We start from the raw sequence: 19,667 nt of genomic DNA, 5'->3' as shown, positions 1-19,667 counted from the left end.
ACTCACTCACTCACTCACTCACTCACTCACTCACTCACTCACTCACTCACTCACTCACTCTTAACCATGGTCCAGGAGATCTTGAGAATTATGTCATAAACACATTGTGTCAAGGCTGGGTCTAAAAACCAACACTGATATTACATCATCTCTTCTTTTTTTTGTAAGAATTCAAAAGTTACTTCAAAGATACTTTTCAAAGTGTAAGATGATGAAAAATGTGATCATTTGCTAATCAAATGTTCTTAGGTCTTCAAAAAACGATTTTCAGCTCATATGGATGTGATGTGATTGTGAGCTGGGCTGTAATTTGTAATTACTGAAAAGGCTGGCATTTTGGTAATTTCATTGTCCAGCAATCTTGCAAGCCTTGATGATAATCTAAAGATTGTTTCTATATGGAAGCGCTAAGCAACTAGCCCCTTGGGGCTTCTGGATTAGAATAGTCCCCAGCAATCTTTGCTGGTCATAGGAGTTGACTGAATGGTTCGAGTGGTCAGGCTTAGTGGGGAGGCCTTGTTGAATTGTGTCATTGAAGCGGATGGCATGGATCATTGCTCATAATATCAATTGCTGGATTGTCTAAACTTACTCAAGTATTTCCAGGCTGTGTCTCAGCTAACTGCCAGTCTCTGACATAAAAATATTTTCCAAAAGAGACAGTTGTCAAATTATAGTTATAAGATATAATGAAAAGGAGCCCAGAGACTTTCTTCACCTTCCTGATACTGCAGTAATGTAGACTTGCCAAACATTATAGAATTGCATGGGCTGTATTGGGTATATTTGTTTCAGGGTCTGTATGACATAAATATGATGTCATATCTGGAATATTGCTGTGTGCTTCAACAAATGAAATAAATAAATGAATTTGTATTAAATGTGGTTTGGTTGACCAGATTTTACATCAACGGGCCACACGCTAGAATACAGCTGTGTTAGTGTGGCAGTAAAAAAAAATTCAATTGAAAGGTTCTAAGATGGACTTTCAAACTGACCAGATTTAAAGGATGATGTCTTTTTGTTTAGGTAGGAGGACATCAGTTTCAGCTGTCAGTCACTTTTTGTAAATTTTGGCAAGACGCTTATATTGATTTGCATGATCTGCCATCCTGAGGTTAATGAAAGTGAACCATAAGATTGGACAGTGTTTTTATAATGAGGTTGAATTCCAGTTTGAGTGTTCTTAAAAATACAGGTTAAACTGCAAGGTTGATGAGACAGCCTTAACTGGCACATGGCGACATATTCTGATAATTTTTTAAAGAGTACAAGCAAACCTGAAATTAAACAGCAATGGTGGTCAAGCAAGAAAATACAAGTGGCTAATTCTTATCCAATCAGATTTCAAATACGATTTCTCAAATGTTCAAATATCCTAACAAACCTATTGATGTGTTTGATTTGTGACTCTTCACGGTGTTTCTATTTCTCTCAAGCTCTGAAGTACCAGTACAATAAAAAGAGAGTGTCTTTTTATTTACATGTTAGAAAATATGGCCACTTGCAAGTACCAGATTATCTCTTGTAAAGAAAACCTAATAAACACATCCCAAACGTGAGATTTACAGCTCTCCCCCGAAGCACTAATAATGGACAGGAAATTAAAATGTGCAAAAAAATATTTCATAATTTCACTCTTGACATTTCAGGATTCTAACGAGGACAGCGTCTCTCAATCAAGTTCACATGTGGACGCAAATCCTACGGCACCGTCACAAGTCGCCAAGCCAAGTCCGCAAAAACGCAAAAATCGTAAATCCCGACAAGAATGGGAGATTATTGAGGGGTTGAGAGATGGACAAAAATGTGCTGACAAGCCAGAGAGGCACTCCAATTTCTTGATGAAGAGACGCAAGTGGCCGATGAAGGGCTGGCACAAGGTAGGGAATTTACAGAAGAGTGGTGAAGATCCTTAAGGATTTAGACCACTAAAACCAGTGCTAATATTTATAATCAGGTCAGTGGTAAGATGTTAAACCAGTTTTAGTGCTGATCACAGAAACTAAATCAGTGCTAAAATGTAGAACCAGTTTACATGATGAAATGTAAAACCATTCAAGGTAATTTTATGTGAAACCACTTTAGATTTTAATATGAAAGACTGATTTAGGTGGTAAAGTCTAAAAACCAGTAGAGGTTCAGAAATAGTAGAACCAGTTTAGGTTCTAAAATAGTGGAACGAGATTAGGTTCTAAAATAGTGGAACCAGTTTAGGTTCTGAAATAGTGGAACCAGTTTAGGTTCTGAAATAGTGGAACCAGTTTAGGTTCTGAAATGTAAAACCAGTTGAGGTGATGAAATAGTGAAACCAGTTTAGATTCTGAAATAGTGGAACAGTTTAGGTTCTGAAATAGTGGAACAGTTTAGGTTCTGAAATAGTGGAACAGTTTAGGTTCTGAAATAGTGGAACAGTTTAGGTTCTGAAATAGTGGAACCAGTTTAGATTCTGAAATAGTGGAACCAGTTTAGGTTCTGAAATAGTGGAACCAGTTTAGGTTCTGAAATGTAAAACCAGTTCAGGTTCTGAAATAGTGAAACCAGTTTAGGTTCTGAAATGTAAAACCAGTTTAGGTTCTAAAATAGTGGAACCAGTTTAGGTTCTGAAATAGTGAAACCAGTTTAGGTTCTGAAATGTAAAACAAGTTGAGGTGATGAAATTGTAAAATGAATTAAAATGTAGAATCAATTTTAGAAAAAGGTTTGGGCATGAAAATGTATTTGAACAGTGATAGTCAGCATCATCAATTATTCATAGAACGACAATGTGAAAACCAATGCTGATATGTAAAACCAGTTTTGTGCTAATTTGTGGAACCAGTTATATTTAATTAAATGTGAAACCAGTCTCAGTGTAAAACCTGTCCGGAAAAATAATTGACGTTATCATGATGTATTATTCATGAAAAGACACCTGCTGATGTGGAGTCACTTGCTGCCTCAGGGCAGTTTCACAAACAACAAGAACAAAACGTAGTTCATGAATTAACTAGTCTGCTTGAAGCAATATTTGTATTTCGCTGTGAGATGTTTGAATAACTGAAGTCAACTCTCATTATCATTACTCTTGTGTTAATAGTGCAGCTTGTATCACTCCAAGAATAAGTCAATATTGTGGGAGTCAAAACTTGATGGAGAGGGGATTAATAATTCATGATACGTCGGCAGTGTTTATTGCATGAAATGGCAGCATCTACAGCCTTGGTGATGAGTTAAACAGTCCGTTTGATATACCGTTATCAACATATTTAGCGCCCTCTCTCCTAGTAACTGCCCTCCACTCTCTCCTCACGGTGACCTGCTACTGTGACGTTACTTATCAGTGAGGGAGTTAAAATTCGATCGGGTAGCCTAGTGGTTAAAGTGTTCGCTCGTCACGTCGAAGACCCGGGTTCGATTCCCGACATGGGTACAATGTGTGAAGCCCATTTCTGGTGTCCCCCCATATTGCTGGAATATTGCTAAAAGCGGCGTAAAACCATACTCACTTACTTAAGATTTGACATCACATCGGCAATACTTTAGCCATATCGTGACGATATGCCTATCAAGTTTATATGACTTTGTTGAGTTGAGTGTATACACAAAATCTTGCATTGTTTGAATGACTTCTTTTTATAAACATGCAATGACCAATGGTATCAGGTGGTCAGACTAGGTGACTTGGGTGATTGTGGGGCATCGTACTGAGTATTGAGTATTGATGATTAACAGACCACTATTTTATAAAGTAGACCCAACTTATGGTTAACCATGTCTTCATTTCACTGTAATGGTGATGTTTTGGTACAGATTTTTTTAGCCAGTTTATCGCTGGAATATTGCAGAGTGTGGCATTAAACAACACACCGTGAAGGATGGGGTGTGATTTGGAGAGTGAGAGGTAGCCCAGTCGTCTAAGGCACCGGGATTCGCTGTGCAGAGTTACGTCCCTTGGGCATGCCAGAAACCTATGATTGTGGGTTCGAATCCCGGTTCGCCCTGATTATGTTTCTAGGCTTGTCAGTACCATACCCATGCTTGTGGGTTTCACCGAAGTGGTAAACGTCTGAGACCTGTATTGGGCTTTCCTCCGACATTAAGCTGACACGCCGTTATAAAACTCAGGGATGTGAAATCTCTGCGGAAACACGGAAAATCACGTTTTTTTAAAAATCATCTTCCGCGTAAAATTATAATCAAAGATTCTTTTACAAATTCTCCAAAAAATATTATCGTGTTTCCGGACAACCGTCGCGGAATATCCTGTTTTCGATCAGAGCTTTCAACATCATGCCTTTACTATTATTCATGACACATACGTTTTCTATCAAGCACACTTGCACTATAACGTGGGGTGTGGCGTCACACAGATAATTGTAAAATTCTGGGGGGGCATCTTCTCTTTTGGGCAAAACCTGCTCACATCCCTGATAACTGGAATACTGTTAAAAGCTGCGTTAAACCCAACTCACTCACTCACTCACTCACTGTAACCTCTTTAAGCATTCTTAGTCCAGTGCAACAATATTGTTATTTTTTGATACAAAAACTTGTCATGTGATAATTGGTGTATGGGTCCTGAGTACTTGAAGAAATTCAAGTGTCCAGTATAACAGGGTGGCCATTATGGAGGTTTCAATGTAATCATCTCACATTTTGGATATTTCTTGATTACAGAAGTGAGAATTGTTATCACTTTATCAGGGTGCCATTAATATTTTTATTTTTTTATTTGATTTCAGAGGTTCTTTGTTTTGGAGAAAGGAATACTTACCTACGCCAAATCCCCCTACGATGTAAGTATTGATGGATGTTGTAACAGTCACCCTCGGATGCAAACAATCAAGACCTTCGGTTTGGGCCCATGTTCCCAAAATTCTTGATTTTTTATGGATGTTCAAGATATGATTATTTTTTATTACATCCACGTTTTGTGTGTAAAAACTATGTATAATGTAGTTACAAGATCAGCTAAGTGAATCATCGTAGTTTTTCACAGTTGTACTTAGCTTCAGTGATTGGCTGAAATAGTTCCGCAATCTACTGGCGCTACGTCATCAAAAGTTGTGTAGTTTGTTCTGAGATTGTTTTATGCTTAAAATCCACTAAAGTAACAATATTTATTCCAAAATACTTACGTAAACACCTTCCTGGACATGTTATTGGGTAGATTACATCCGTCTAGATTACTGTCACGTCTTATATTTGGTGTCTTATCGCATTCTTCTCGTTCTAACTTTTGGTGTCTTCTGCTTCTTGGATTAAATTAATATTAAATCTTTTAAAACTGATTACAGTTTAATTAGCACTCGTCTTGCAGTTAGCTCATTTATATGTTGCAAATATAACTTTCATTAATGACAACAATAAGTAAACTTTTCCATTGACTTTTATTATTGGTAGAGTTTTCTAAATTCAAATCCGTCGTTTACAATATCTCTTTGAAACTGAGGGTTGGGATGGGACATCAAACAGCCTGACAATCATGTCCCCCACCTCCAGCCCATCATTGGGATGGGACATCAAACAGCCTGACAATCATGTCCCCCACCTCCAGCCCATCATTGGGATGGGACATCAAACAGCCTGACAATCACGTCCCCCACCTCCAGCCCATCATTGGGATGGGACATCAAACAGCCTGACAATCATGTCCCCCACCTCCAGCCCATCACAATGTACTTTGTCCAGTTGAAATAACTATCAAGAGAATTGCAATTGACCAGGATTGCCAACACCAGCTGTCTGTAGGTAGTCTATTATACATGGCATTGATCCCATTCCCACTGGTCCACAAGATCAAAGTAAGTGCTGACCTGTGATCTTGGTTCATTACATCAGTCACTGGTTTTCTGGTCCAGACTATTATTTACAGGCTGATGTCATATTACTGTGTTAAACAACAAACAAACATTCTTACCCTTCTCATGTAGGGCCAGTGGGGTAGCCAAGTGGTTAAGGTGTTAGCTTTTCACACAGAAGGCCCTGGTTTGATTCCCCATTTTGGTAGAATGTATGTGGCCTTGGGCTGGGAAAAATCCAAATTTACTACCCGATACCTACACCCTTTTACCCAGCCCTCCCTAGGCACTGGCTATAGGCCTCAAGAGTTGGGTACAAAATGTCCGAATAGGAATTGTTTTACCACAGCCCTGGCAACAACTGTTTAGATACACATGTTAAATTATCTGATCATGCACACACAGAATTTAATAGACGCTTTATCCTTACTCGAACATATAAAAGTCAGAAAGATATGTGAACATTTACTATACTTGTTGTGAACCGTAACTATGGAGTTTCATTGTTAATGTCATTAAACAGTATATGACATGACTAACATTGTGTCTGGGTAGTCCTGTGGGTACCATGATCCTACTCAGGACCCATCGGACCCGAGTACCCGCGTTACCTCTCCCAGCCCTAATGTGACCCATTCCAAAGCTGTGTACATTCGGACTCATTCCTTCCAAGAGAGACATGGTAACCCGTCACCTGAGATTGTTAGATAATGGGACACTTATCATGCCTAAAATAGACTTGTAATTCCTGTGTGTTAAATCGTGTCTCTTACTGCAGTCCATTCAAGAACCATGCGTATGTAATAACAGGTAATAACCATTACTTGTATCGTCAGTACATTTAAACTGTCGTCAATCTATCATTTGATCAATTACTGAGTTGCAGAGCCAGGGCAGATACTACTGCTTACAACATACTACATTTGGTTTTCATAAGAGTGGGGATTCTGACCCCCCTTGACACCCCCCCCCCCCCCGGAATTCCGTGGCTCAATCGTTGTGCCATCATTGGTTAGCTAGTACAAGATATGTCCCTTCTATGTTCCTCGAAGTGACCAAAAAGAATTTCACTGCTGATATCACTTGCATTTGCTTCAAACAAGATGGCTGTGTTCACTCAATATGATCTGATCAATAATCAAGATCTCTATTGTAATAAACAGGTTTTACTTCGCAAAGTGCATAAAATCATGTGAGCACCTTGAGTGAAAAAATGACAAGATTTGCAAAATATTTGTTGACGCTAAGTTGACGGTACACATGCTTTGCGATTCTTGCAATCGACCGATATCTGCATGGCAGTTTGTTTGCAAACCGGATGTTGATTTCATTACACGATTTTGTTTGCACTATGCATAGACTCGTTAGCCCAGCCAAAAAATAGCTCCATAATTACTGCCTAGTTCGGCAAGGACTTGTATTGTCAGTTAATTCCCTTTCCTCAGGAAGATGAGTGGCCCAAAAATGGCCATTATTCTACATTGTACTTTCATTGGGAACTGACAGCATTTGAAATATATCAATTTCCTGGTCATGTTCTGTGTGTATTGCTGTGTGCAGTCCTCTCAGAAGTTCTATGTCCTGGACTTGGGACTGATTCTGAATCAAGGAAGTTGAAGATTTAAAATGATTGAATTTTTTACTACAAATTTGCAGTGAGTTATTTATAAGGCCCTTGATTTTATTTGTAACACATCCTGGATGAGCTCAAGTGTCATCACTCCTGTTTAATTGTGTTACATTCCTTGGGTATAGACCGAGTAATAACATTTCAGTGCCATTTAATCCATGGTGCTCTCACAAATCTCATCATTAACAGCCAAAATACTCTACAAGCACAGGAAACACAGTAATGACAACTGAGAATGGGAATTTTATATCTTGATCTGATTAAGGCCCAACTTTCAATTTCTGCCTCATGATAGTAAACTTTAGCTGACGATGTAATATGATGGCAACAACAGAAAGAACGACATTGTTAGCTCACCTTAAAGAAAGTCAAGTGAGATCGGGGCCTGCGTATCGGATTCAAAAGCGTCATTGTCATCTTCCCAAGGACAGCAAGTTAACTGACTTTAAGGTCCAGTTTCCACCCTTGCCGAACTAGGTTGGAATTATGGAGTTATATTTTGGCTGGACTAACGCTGGACCAATCAAAATTGAGTAACAAAATCAACATCAGGCTCATAAACTGCTGTGCAGATTTTGGCCGATTGCAGGATTTGCAAAGCATGTTTACTGCCACCTTGGCGTGAACAGATATTTTCCAAATCTTTTCATGTTTTAATCAAAGTGCTCACGTGATTTGATGCACTTTGCAAAGTATGACCCATTTTATCACAATATAGATTTTGATTATCAATTAGATTGTCTTGATTGGGTGTCGCCATTTTGTTTAAAGCAAATGCAAGTGATATGAGAGGTGGAATCTGATTGGTCAGTAGGAAGGACATAGAAGAGACATAATTCGTAGTAGTCACTAGTGGCGCTATAATCAAGCCCAGAAATTTCAGCCTAGTTTTGCAAGGGTGGAAACTGGACTTTTACTGTCAGTTAACTCCCTTGCCTCGGGAAGATGCATCCTTGTAGTCAGAGTGGGTGCAAACATTTCCTCAACAACCACTGGACCATTGAGCCTGGAACTTCACATGCCTGTTCCCAATGATGACACCTCAATTTCTTAATGGAGTGAAATTTATCATATGTGTAAATAGTAGTGGCAGGCATTTATCTGGGATTCCAAACTAAGAGCCTTGGCAGGCAAAATGGGGTCAATAGGTAGTTCTGATCAAAATTTTGGATTTTCTTACTAGTTTTTTTCCGGGTGGTCAGGCTCGCTGACTTGGTTGATGCATGTCATCATATCCAAATTACATGGATTAATACTCATGAAGTCAATCACTGGTTTGTTTGGTCCAGACTCGATTTTTTACAGACCGCCATCATATAGCTGGAATATTGCTGTGTGTGGCGTTAAACAAAAAAACAAAAAAACATTTTAGTTTATGTTTTGGATACGTTCTTACATTCTCTCAAAATTCAATGTATGTTCTTCTTTTGCTCACATCATATTTTATCATCCCAAACTGGCCTTCATAGGAGATATCACGCGTAAGATCAAGCGATATCTCCCAGGAGATACCTCTGAAATTGCATAGCATTACTTTGCAGACCAGTATGATGGCATTGGTTACCATGACATCACAATCAAATGACATCACTAAACCACGGAATTTACAATCTTTCAACTCTGTTGTTTTTCACCAAAATAATATTCTAATAAGAGGCCCCTATTTCTAATTTTGAGAGCGCCCTGGGCGCATATTATGTCGAATAAGGTATTTGACATCAAAAGACATTCAGGTGAGATTTTTTATTTGTTCAAATCTATAGAAAGTTATGTCCGTTTTTAGATCTCAGTATTTATCAGTAAAGTTTTTACTTGACATTGTGAACTGTTTTCTTCATATCCAGGTGAGCTACAGTGACATATTTTTTTTCATAGATCCTGATGCTCCTGTCTTAGAGTTCAAGTTACACATAATAAATTTCTTAATCTTCCCCGAAAGTAATGTCTGCTTCATATTCTCTGATTACTTATTGATTTTCAAGATGGATTGGAATATAATTCCTTGTAACCTCCAAGATTGTAGGACAATCTGCCTCAGCTGGTCTTATTGAAGCCGATGACCCCTATCGAGTGTGACTAGTGGAACGGATTACCAATATACACCATTGATTGACCAAGTCCTGTATAATTAAGTTGTTATTGTGGCGGTCAAGTGATTGACAATTACACTGATAGGCAACAGGCGTTTAGGTGGTAGAGATGATTAAGAGATAATCTTTTGGTGATTGAAGCATATTGGTAGACCAGGGCCCACTTGCACAAAGCGATCTTAGCGCGAAGATGATCGTAACACCCATAATTTAACATAGGCTTACAATAATTTTAGCACTAAGATGGCTTTGTGCAAGTTGGCCCTGGAATAAGTAATTCGGGTACTTGGGTCAGGTGGGTACTGAGTGGGACCCGCACCGGTGATTAGACACGTGATGTATTGTTTAATGACACAAATATTTAGAACTCTATGGTTACACTACAAGTCATTCATGTTCACGTTTCTTTCTGACTATGCACCATTCCTTCTGACTTTTATATGTTTAAATAAAACTAAAACTACACTCAACTTCAGTGTATGCACGACCAGATTGTTTTATATGTGTATCTAAATGCTATTTGCCAGGTCTACTGTCCAACTATTCCCAATCGGACATTTTGTACCTGTATCTTGAGACCTACAGCAGGTACCTGGGTAGGGTCGGGTAAGTGAGTGGGTACCCGGGTAGAAAATTTGGACCCAGCCCTACATATTAGGGCAGGATGATGAGTTGTGATTAGATAATTGGTGGAAGGTGTTCACACTTTAATATGTATCTTTATATGTTGTTAATAAGGATTCTGCACTTAATTTTCTTTGCATGTTGCTCATGTAAGTGTTTTTTATACTCATGAGGTTTTGTGCTAATATTTCTCAAATTAAATTTTAATATCCCTACCTGGAGGATATAGAATAGAAATGTTCAACATATATAGTTTCAGAATGGCTTGTACTTATCGACTGCCCGGGAGGAGGAGAATCTTCAGAAATCTAGCTTAAAATCTGGGGCAGGGATGTCCAATATGGCGTTTAAATTTTATTCCAGTCCTCGGAAACAAACACAGTTTGTTTGCATTATGGATGAATTATACATTGTCAGAAGGAAAGTCTGTTATTAATATGAGGCAAGCCTGAGGGATGACCCTTTCCAACATTGTGTTCCTAGGTTCAGAAAGGCAAATACCATGGTGTGATAGACATCGGTCTGGCTGTATTGACCTACAAGCGGCCAGGCCACAGGATCGACATTGACGCAGAGGAACAGATCTACCACATTAAGGTATGCTGGAAAGTTAGGCAATGGTTTACATGCTGCAACCAGTTACCTCACTTGTTTTTTGACTATAGTGTCTGTAGAGTCCTGTCATTCACAGCTAATACCTACCTTTTCAAGCAGTACTATTGTCTAAATCCAAGACCCCTTGGCCCCAGCAACGACTTTTAGTCATGCTGAAGCTTCAATGTATATAGCACCATGAGCATTAACTTTGGGAATGGAATCTGGCACATTACAAATGGAATTATTATTATCAATATTATTGTTGTTGTAGTGAATGATCTATATCATTGATAGATTGTGAAAAAGATAGCTTGTAATTTGAATGAGGACGGTGCAGGATTGATCATGTGTTACAAAAACTCCCTTTTGAGTTGTGATTTCTGCAAAGTTAGTTGATTGTATATTGTTCTTCTTGACAATGTTACATCAGGTGAAAGACAACAAATTGTTTGAAGAATGGCTGGCCAAATTCAGACACCATCGTCTTTACCGACAACACGAAATATCCTATGGGACAAAAGAGTCACCACGGCTGACAGAGATTACCTCCCCTACAGAAGAGTTGCCTCCCTTGACAAGTGGGTGTCTTTAACAATAAATACCCATTAGACCAGAATTTACAGAATTTGACCCATAATTCTGAAAGTGTATTTTCGGTCTCTTAGTTATTCAAATATACCTAACAATTCAACAAATATAATTTTCTTTGACTGAGAGCAAAACATAATGCTGTAGCCATATCATCAACAAAGATAACATGTGTCAAGGATCACATAATTCTGGTGTGAGGTATGTAGGTATGAGAGGTTTGTTTTTGTCTGTAAATGTTTGTTTTGATTTGTAGCAGCAAACTTACCTGAGAAGACACTGACCTTGAACTTGAAGAAAGATGTTATTCGTCAGACAAGTTTCAACAAAGGGTTGGCAGGGACGGGTCAGGGTCGGGTCGCGGCCTGGGTGCTGGACACAGCAGGTTTTGAACAATGCAATAAAGGTGAGTACTCAAGTATGTTTCAGAAATCAAAATAAGGTCACAGTTGGCCCAGTTGTCTAACAACCTGCAAGTAGCTGTGCAATGTGGGTTTTAAGCCTAGATTCCACATGATGATGTTTCATAGGTTTGTCAGTACCTGTGGAAAATGTTTGAGACCTGTATCATTTTGGGCTATCTTCCCACATCAAGCAGTCTTGTTGTGATATGACCGAAGTACTGTTCGATGCAGTGCCAAGCCCAATTCATTCAGAAACAAAAATAAACCTCTTCAAACATATATTAAAACTAATTTTGCACTAGATTAATGAATATTGCCAGTGTCATGTTTTTGACAGATATTTAAATTCTCATATCAAGTTAGCTAAGAAGAATTCTTCATCGGCTTATGTTAACTTCAGCTTCATATGTGTCCAAAGGGAGGTAACTCCTCAACAATTTTCTTTTAAATAATGCATTCAGATCTATTTTAAGTGATTCAGTCATGCACTCTTTGAAAGTTTGTTTCTTGACATTTCTGTCTAATGTGAGTGACTGAATGAGTGAGTTGGACTTAAACAGTATTCCAGTTATATCATGGCATGTCAGCTTAATGTGGGAGGAAAACCAGAAGTGATGCAGGTCTCAGACATTTACCACTTTGAAACATAATTGGGGTGAACCAGGATTCGAACCCACGATCATAGGTTTCTGGGGTGCCCAAGGGACGCAACCCTGCACTGCAAATTGCGGCGCCTTAGACGCCTGAGCCACTCATGCCCCTGACAGATATGTGGCACAGGTTGGTTGGTCATGTGTGGCACATGTAAAGCTCTTTGTATGGAAAAGAAAATTTACTGTAATACAAACAAGCATATTTCATCAATAATTTTTTCTTCTTTTATGTTTTTTTTTGTCAATTTACCAAGATGCAGTTAGTAAGAAAAAGAAAAACAATATTTATCCTGCCATCAATTAGATGCTTTCATTGCATGAAAGAAGTCTTAAAATTATTACAGGAAGATATTTTCAATCAAACTAATATATTTGGTAATTTTGCCCAATTTAGAGAAGGCTTTTGTATAAGGTTATTGAGCCTGTTTCTATTTAATGTCATTCTGTTTGACCATTCAGGTCTGACCGATGCCCAGAAAGATCTATTTGATCTCCAGGAGCTACTGGATCAGATACAGAATCTACCACTGTCCTCCGACCCAGCCATTGACGTAGGTTCTTGTTAATGTCACAGTGTTGATATCATTCATGTGTATTTTTTTCAACGTCAGAGTGTTGATTTCCTCACATGTGTTTCCCTTAAATTGTGCTTGTGTGAGCTGTGTATTTCATATGTTGTGAATTGCAGAGAACCCCTCTAATACCTTCACCTGAGTGGAAGGGTACTGGCACTTTTTGTGTGTGGTCCTCTTCACAGTGTCTGCCTGATTACTTTATTAATTAGTCTCATGTTGTGATTGTTTGAAGTAATTAATGGAAGCATTATGCTTCTTAACTGTGTATTTTTATAGTTCTGTTCTGGATGTGAAAATAATTATGTGTCGAATGAAAGTGAATTTATATATTAAATTCTTTTGTGTGATGGTAAATGAATTACTAAGGCAGTATCAGGGAGTGTGAGTGAGTGAGTATGGTTTTACTCCGCTTTTAGCAATATTCCAGCAATATCATGGCGGAGGACACCAGAAATTTGCTCCATACATTTTACCCATGTGGGGAATCGAACACGGGCCTTTGGTGTGGTGAGTGAATGCTTTAACCACTAGGCTACTCCCTCGCCCAGGTTTCAAGGTATTTTGAAAGGAGGTCCAGCATAAGAATTTGAAAGGTATATTTTTTAGGGGAATGATATTATTTGACATCTGAATTGAAAAATACCAAAAATATTGTTGGGTGAGGTGTTTGGGCTGCCATTAACTCGCGGAGATGTTGTCATTATCATATTTGTCTGAATAATGTATGGGATTAATGTATGGACCATTCCCATTATTCCTACTGCAGACACAATTTATAGTAAAATAAATTGTTGTTTTTTTGCGATCTTTTACAATCATACAAAATGAAAAAAAGGCTGTCTTTGAATCAACACAATCTGGTGCCTTTTAATGTAGAAAAGGTGCCATATTGATATTATTGATGTTCAAAATGTCAGTATTTAACTCAAGCATGGAAATATTATGCTAAACTTAGAAATAATATTGTTTCCTTTTCTCTACATTGAAATGTTGTTCTGGTTATCTGAAACAACACTGTTGTTGAGTATCAGTGTTGTATATTTGTTGTTCACTATGCAAACACGTACACCACCACGCTCTGTTTCTGTCACTCTATTCTGTCACAAACCATTTGTAGAACAAACAAACTTGTTTAGTATTAAAAACATATGTTGACTAGATTGAGTGAAAATTAGATTGTTGAGTTGAGGATTTTTTATAATTTAAAATAGTTGAAATAGATTTGACATAAGAACCAATATCCTGATAATTTGAATAGTGATTTCTTTGCCTTGTAGAGAGTTCTGTAGTGTAGCTGCGTGCATGATCCCAAACTATTAACATTTTTTGCATGGAGGTTATTGAGTGTTAGAGGTTTATAAAGCATGAAAATATGAGTTGGCTTTCATGTAGTTTATATAGCAAGCTTATGTGAAAGTTGTTTTTATGAATTATTAATGCATGAGACTCTTGGATTAAGATTGTATTTGTGTGATCGCATTGGTACAGTGTTTGACAGTTAACTGACATTGTTATTTTGCTCCCGAGGTTTTCAATACAAATTTGAGTGTTGTGTATGGCCTTGTGTATTAGAAATAATATGGTTTGGGTTGATAGTCAGTTGCTGGGTGGATCAATGATGTTAGGTATTACAACTCGATGTACAGAGTTGTGTTTCTTGCTGTGTCAGGATTCGCTGGTCATTGTTTCAATCCGAGATATCCATTGTTATGTGAGCATAAACCCTTGCTTGTGGGTTATATAGGAGCTGTAAGCCTGCATCCTGTCACAATGACCTAGCCTGGTGTGATGTCACTGAAGTACATTTTGAATCAGAGTTGAACTTGACTCACAGAAAGAAATCTGGGATTAGGAAAAAGCACATTGTCTTCTGAAACAAAATTCAATCATCATGACTTAGTACAACCTGAACTATAAAACTGAAACACTCCCAAAATTGATGAACCAACAGGAAACATTTTGATTTCAGTACAAAATCAGCTTCGTATATGAAAATCATCTTCCTGAGGCAAGGGAAGATTTCCACCCTTGCCGAACTATGCAGGAATTATGGAGTTATATTTTAACTGAACTAACAAGTCAATGCATAGTATCAAAATTACATAACGATATCGAAATCCGGTTCGTAAACTGTCATTCAGATATCGGTCGATTGCAGGATTTGAAAAGCATGTGTACCGTCAACAGATATTTTCCAAATCTCTTCATGATTTTGCTCACATGATTTGATGCTATTGCAAGGCAAGAACTGTTTATTACAACATAGATTTCGGTTATTGATAAGATCATCATGCCTGACTGCAGCCATTTTGTTTGAAGCAAATGCAAGTGATATGAGAGGTGGAATCTGATTGGTAAATAGGAGGGACATAGAAGGGACATAACTCGTAATAGCCACTGGTGGTTCTATGATCAACCCCAGAAATTCCAGCCAAGTTTGGCAAGGGTGGAAACTGGACTTTTACAGTCAGTTAACTCCCTTCCCTTTGGAAACTGGACTTTTACAGTCAGTTAACTCCCTTCCCTTTGGAAACTGGACTTTTACAGTCAGTTAACTCCCTTGCCTTGGGAAACTGGACTTTTACAGTCAGTTAACTCCCTTGCCTTGGGAAACTGGACTTTTACAGTCAGTTAACTCCTTGCCTCGGGAAGATGGACTTTAACAGTCAGTTAACTCCCTTGCCTCGGGAAGATGGACTTTAACAGTCAGTTAACTCCCTTGCCTCGGGAAGATGGACTTTTACAGTCAGTTAACTCCCTTGCCTCGGGAAGATGATGAAAATGGGTAGAAACAGGTTGTCTGATCTTTGTTGGGGAAAAATTCAGTTGCTAAGGTTACTTGTTATCACATCACAAATGTTGACATGACATCAGAACATTGGTCAATGAATATTTATTGGTGTTTAAAAAATGAAATGAGATTTGTGATTTTAATGCACAAGGGTGATGTGATCACTTGCATGAATGCTGTATGCCAAGATTTTCAAGTCACATGCAATTTTTTTTACATTTGATATCGCAAACTCACAAAAGAAGTATTGCATTTGACTTGAAATAGTCTTCATTTGTTCCGTTGTGACTATCAAAGTGTGAATTAGTTCCAGTGGTTGATGGATTGATAATGTTTGAAAATCACTATAATATCATGCATGCAGTTTGTCATGACATGTAGTTTGTCATGACATGTATTATCCTGCACACATTTTCTAATGGTGTATAACATCCCCCGGACCTTTTCAACAGGAGGAATTAATTCACTGGAACACCCACCACTACTAACACAGCATATATCCTTTTTCTTTTGCTTTGTTGTCTATAGTTCTCCGAACTTGAATCTAGTGAGAAAAAGAAATCCAGAAGAAGTCTTGGTATTCGCAGCTCTAAGAAAAAAGATAGAAAAATCGGTAGTCCAACCATTTTAATGGACCCCGTAAGTTATTTACAGTGGTATTTCTGGTGTAATAAGTGTGCTATTGGCAATGGTTTTAATGTTGTGTTTATTTTCTTTTGCTTAATTATATGATAATTGTCATGACCAAATCTGTGACAAAAAGAAAAACAAAATGGGTAAGATGTTTTATGAAAGTAAAATTATAAAATTGATTTTGAAATTTGTTTACTCTATCCTATTTTCTTTCAGGTATTTTCATTAGGTATCTTTGATTTGAAGTTTTTTATTTCAGTGAAATTGTGGTTTTAAATATCTATTTTATCAGTTATATCATTTTTAAAAACATTTCATAAATGCATACTACAGTATCTCTATTCAACCTTTATCATATCTCTATACATGATGATATCCAGTTACTATCAATGCTATTATATGTACAGCATTCACCTGTATCACAGTGCTTTTTAATATCATGCAAATATTAAGTGCTTCTGTATATTATATCAAGCCTGTATCTATAAATTATATTAAATCTGTAAGATTTAACATCGTTAAAATAAAAGTTGAGAATAGTACAAGATTGTTAAATATGTCTTTGTATCATTTACAGAACACCCCAACTTTGTTAAATGTTCCACCAGAACGCCTGCACTCAAGTGCATCCAATCCCAACCTGCTGAACCATTTCGGGCCCCGCCCACTGAGCCTCCCCGATAACATCCTGTCTGCATCCCACGAGGAACGGATACAGGAGATCAAACTGAGAGAGAACTTTATCACAAAAGCAGAGCAAGGTGGGGCCTACTGAAGTTCGTTTTTAGAAATTTTTGGGAAGGAATACGAAAGGTTTAATTTTTAAAGGAACATTTAATTGAAAATATGAGGCTGGCATGCCAATCAAACAGATAAAGGCATGGACAGTCTTGAGACCTTCAGCCGGTGGTTATAATTTTCACAAGGCTATACAGTATTCCCTGTAGCACTAACTCATTATTGCCAGCAGTAATGCATGGGTCACAAAATTTACTTACCCGGTACATTTTTTATAAACTCAATTTTACACTGATATAATGTTTTTTCCCCATCTCAAAAAACATTGTCAGCTGATATCAGTTGATACCTGTACCTGACTGGCTTGAAGCAGTAAGTGGCAAGTAATCCCTCCTGAAATATTGTGGAGTCAAGTCACCTTTAAAATACCAGGAGTTTAGCAACAGAAGAGATAAGGAAAGGTGAAACTGGTGCTATATGTTAATCAGGAATTTTTAATATTTTAAATATATTTCCCTGGCAACAATTTCGATTTCGATTCAAATGAGGTTTGGGTTCATTTCTAGAGCATAACTCTTATATTGTTCGCTATTTCTTGATGAAACTTTGCATGCATGCCACATGTCATACATCATACAACCATGGGGGAATTCTGTGTTACGAAAGGTTCACAGAAACCTGTGCTTGTTCTGAGAGTTGACTAAGTTAATCAGATGGTCAGGCTTGGTGACTTAGTTGATTGTATGGCATTGTACACTGATGGTGGCGTTAATTGACAAATAGCTAACAAGCATCATTCATTATTCAGGAATTATTTAATTTTGATGTTATTTTATTTTAGAATAATAATTAAGGCTATCTTATCTGTAACATTGCTTTCAAGTGAAAATACTTGTCTATTGAAAAGTACTATCACTAATTCATGTCAAAGGAAGGTTTTGAAAGCATTTAGAGTCAGTGATAGAGTATGGTTTTGCGTCATGTTTGGCAGTTGTCCCGCAATTTCATGGTGGGGGACACCAGAAATGGGCTTCATACATTTTACCCATGTCGGGAAATGAACCCGGGCCTTCGGCAACACTTTGGCCACTAGGCTACCCAAAGGCTACTATATATATTGTGATTTATGACCATATTTAACAGGGCGGGGAATATCAATGACTTTGTCTTCTCGTGTAGTTTTCTGTGAGTGATCTCCCTTTGTAGCTTGTGACCTTGACCTATGACTCAAAATGGACTGTTTTCTCCTTCAGTGCACAAACAGCTGAAATGTCTACTCCACATGATGAGCACCGAGAGGGAGAGGCTGAAGCAAACTGTGGAGAAGGATTCAAGTTCCGCCACCCAGTCCTCCAACACCATCACCACTCTCAAACAGTCACTGGCAGAGGTACCACTTGTACTACCACTGCTCACTTGTCATACCTTGAAGCTAACTTGTATAGAGCAGCATCTCACCCAAGCTCAACACTGAGCAAGTGACTGAATATGACAGTACACGGCACCAGCAATGTTTCTGATACCTGTGCAGAGAGCATCTACATAGTTACAAACAAATTTATTATGAATAGAGTCCTGATATCCAGATAACTTATGTTAATATTTTAGGAAAGTTTCAAACATCAATGAATCAGACAATACTTCATGAGATAAATAATTAGGTCATTTCTTGGCCCACTGAAATGTCAAATGTTTTAGTTTGCTCAAAGTTGTTGCTGTCATTGGACATGTCTACAGTGCCGTAGCCAGCTTGGGGGGGGGGGGGGGGCATTTTTCCTTGTGAAAGTTAACTTGAATAAGAAAATAATCTTATTTGACCCCCTGTCAAAAAAAGTTAACTACGGCCTTGGGACTCTATGTGATTGACAACTCTGCGTTTTTCTTTCTCATACTTTGAATACCAGTTTTGCATTTTTTGCATCACATTTTTTTCTTTATTTCTTCAATTATGGTTATTATCTTGTCCAACCTGGTCCTTTGTAGTGTTCTATCACATATCTGCAAAAGGGTGTTCGAATACCAAGTTTCAGTGTCTCCTGACGTTGTGATTGTAAATTCTGCTTGTTTGTGGAAATTTTGTACTTTCCTCAAAAGTAGTGTGTCATATCTGCATTATATGTTCATTCAATGGGCTTTAGTGAGTAATCTCCCCTATTAATGTATGACCTTGGCCCTGACAGGCTCACCGCCAAAATGCTGAGTTACGAGGAAAGCTTCTTCGTATACACAACGAAGCGAGTCTGACCGATCTCCCACAAACCACAACATCGCCGCTTTCCTCCCCACACCTCGACCGGGTAATAGCCAACTTCTGTTCTGTCTTAGATGACCTTCACCTTCATGTTTGTCTTCTCACTGTTCTTTACGTGAAATGTGATTGATTGTCAAACTAATCTTAGCTATCCATGTATATTATGTTTATAATGGGTAGATGTTCATTACAGTATTGGGACATGGGTGGCCCAGGCGTCTGATGCACCATAATTCACTGTGTTGAGTTGCGACCCCTGTGATCCTAGGTTCATCTCCTGCTTCACTCTGATTATGTTTCCCTGGTGTTC

At 38.1% G+C, this 19,667-nt stretch overlaps 1 protein-coding gene across 4 annotated transcripts in view; it reads left to right on the top strand.

Annotated features, from left to right (window-relative positions):
* The window catches only part of LOC124134709 (oxysterol-binding protein-related protein 6-like), a 91,980-nt gene that overhangs the window by 56,758 nt on the left and 15,555 nt on the right, over window positions 1-19,667 (top strand). For 2 of the 4 annotated variants that reach the window (XM_046499744.2, XM_048381804.1), the window contains 10 exons: window positions 1,653-1,883; window positions 4,725-4,778; window positions 10,611-10,724; window positions 11,155-11,302; window positions 11,569-11,718; window positions 12,829-12,920; window positions 16,264-16,374; window positions 16,946-17,129; window positions 18,360-18,496; window positions 19,287-19,403. In XM_046499744.2, the coding sequence (XP_046355700.1) occupies window positions 1,653-1,883; window positions 4,725-4,778; window positions 10,611-10,724; window positions 11,155-11,302; window positions 11,569-11,718; window positions 12,829-12,920; window positions 16,264-16,374; window positions 16,946-17,129; window positions 18,360-18,496; window positions 19,287-19,403 (1,338 nt within the window). The remainder of the gene's footprint in view (window positions 1-1,652; window positions 1,884-4,724; window positions 4,779-10,610; window positions 10,725-11,154; window positions 11,303-11,568; window positions 11,719-12,828; window positions 12,921-16,263; window positions 16,375-16,945; window positions 17,130-18,359; window positions 18,497-19,286; window positions 19,404-19,667) is intronic. The other 2 variants (XM_046499745.2, XM_046499746.2) reach the window with 2 other exon arrangements.

This window comes from Haliotis rufescens, unplaced genomic scaffold (genome assembly GCF_023055435.1).
Source record: "Haliotis rufescens isolate VD_foot unplaced genomic scaffold, xgHalRufe1.0.p SCAF_4, whole genome shotgun sequence".
NCBI lineage: Eukaryota > Metazoa > Mollusca > Gastropoda > Lepetellida > Haliotidae > Haliotis > Haliotis rufescens.
Note: the sequence above shows the minus strand (reverse complement) of the source record. Positions and strands in the feature narration are given on the sequence as shown.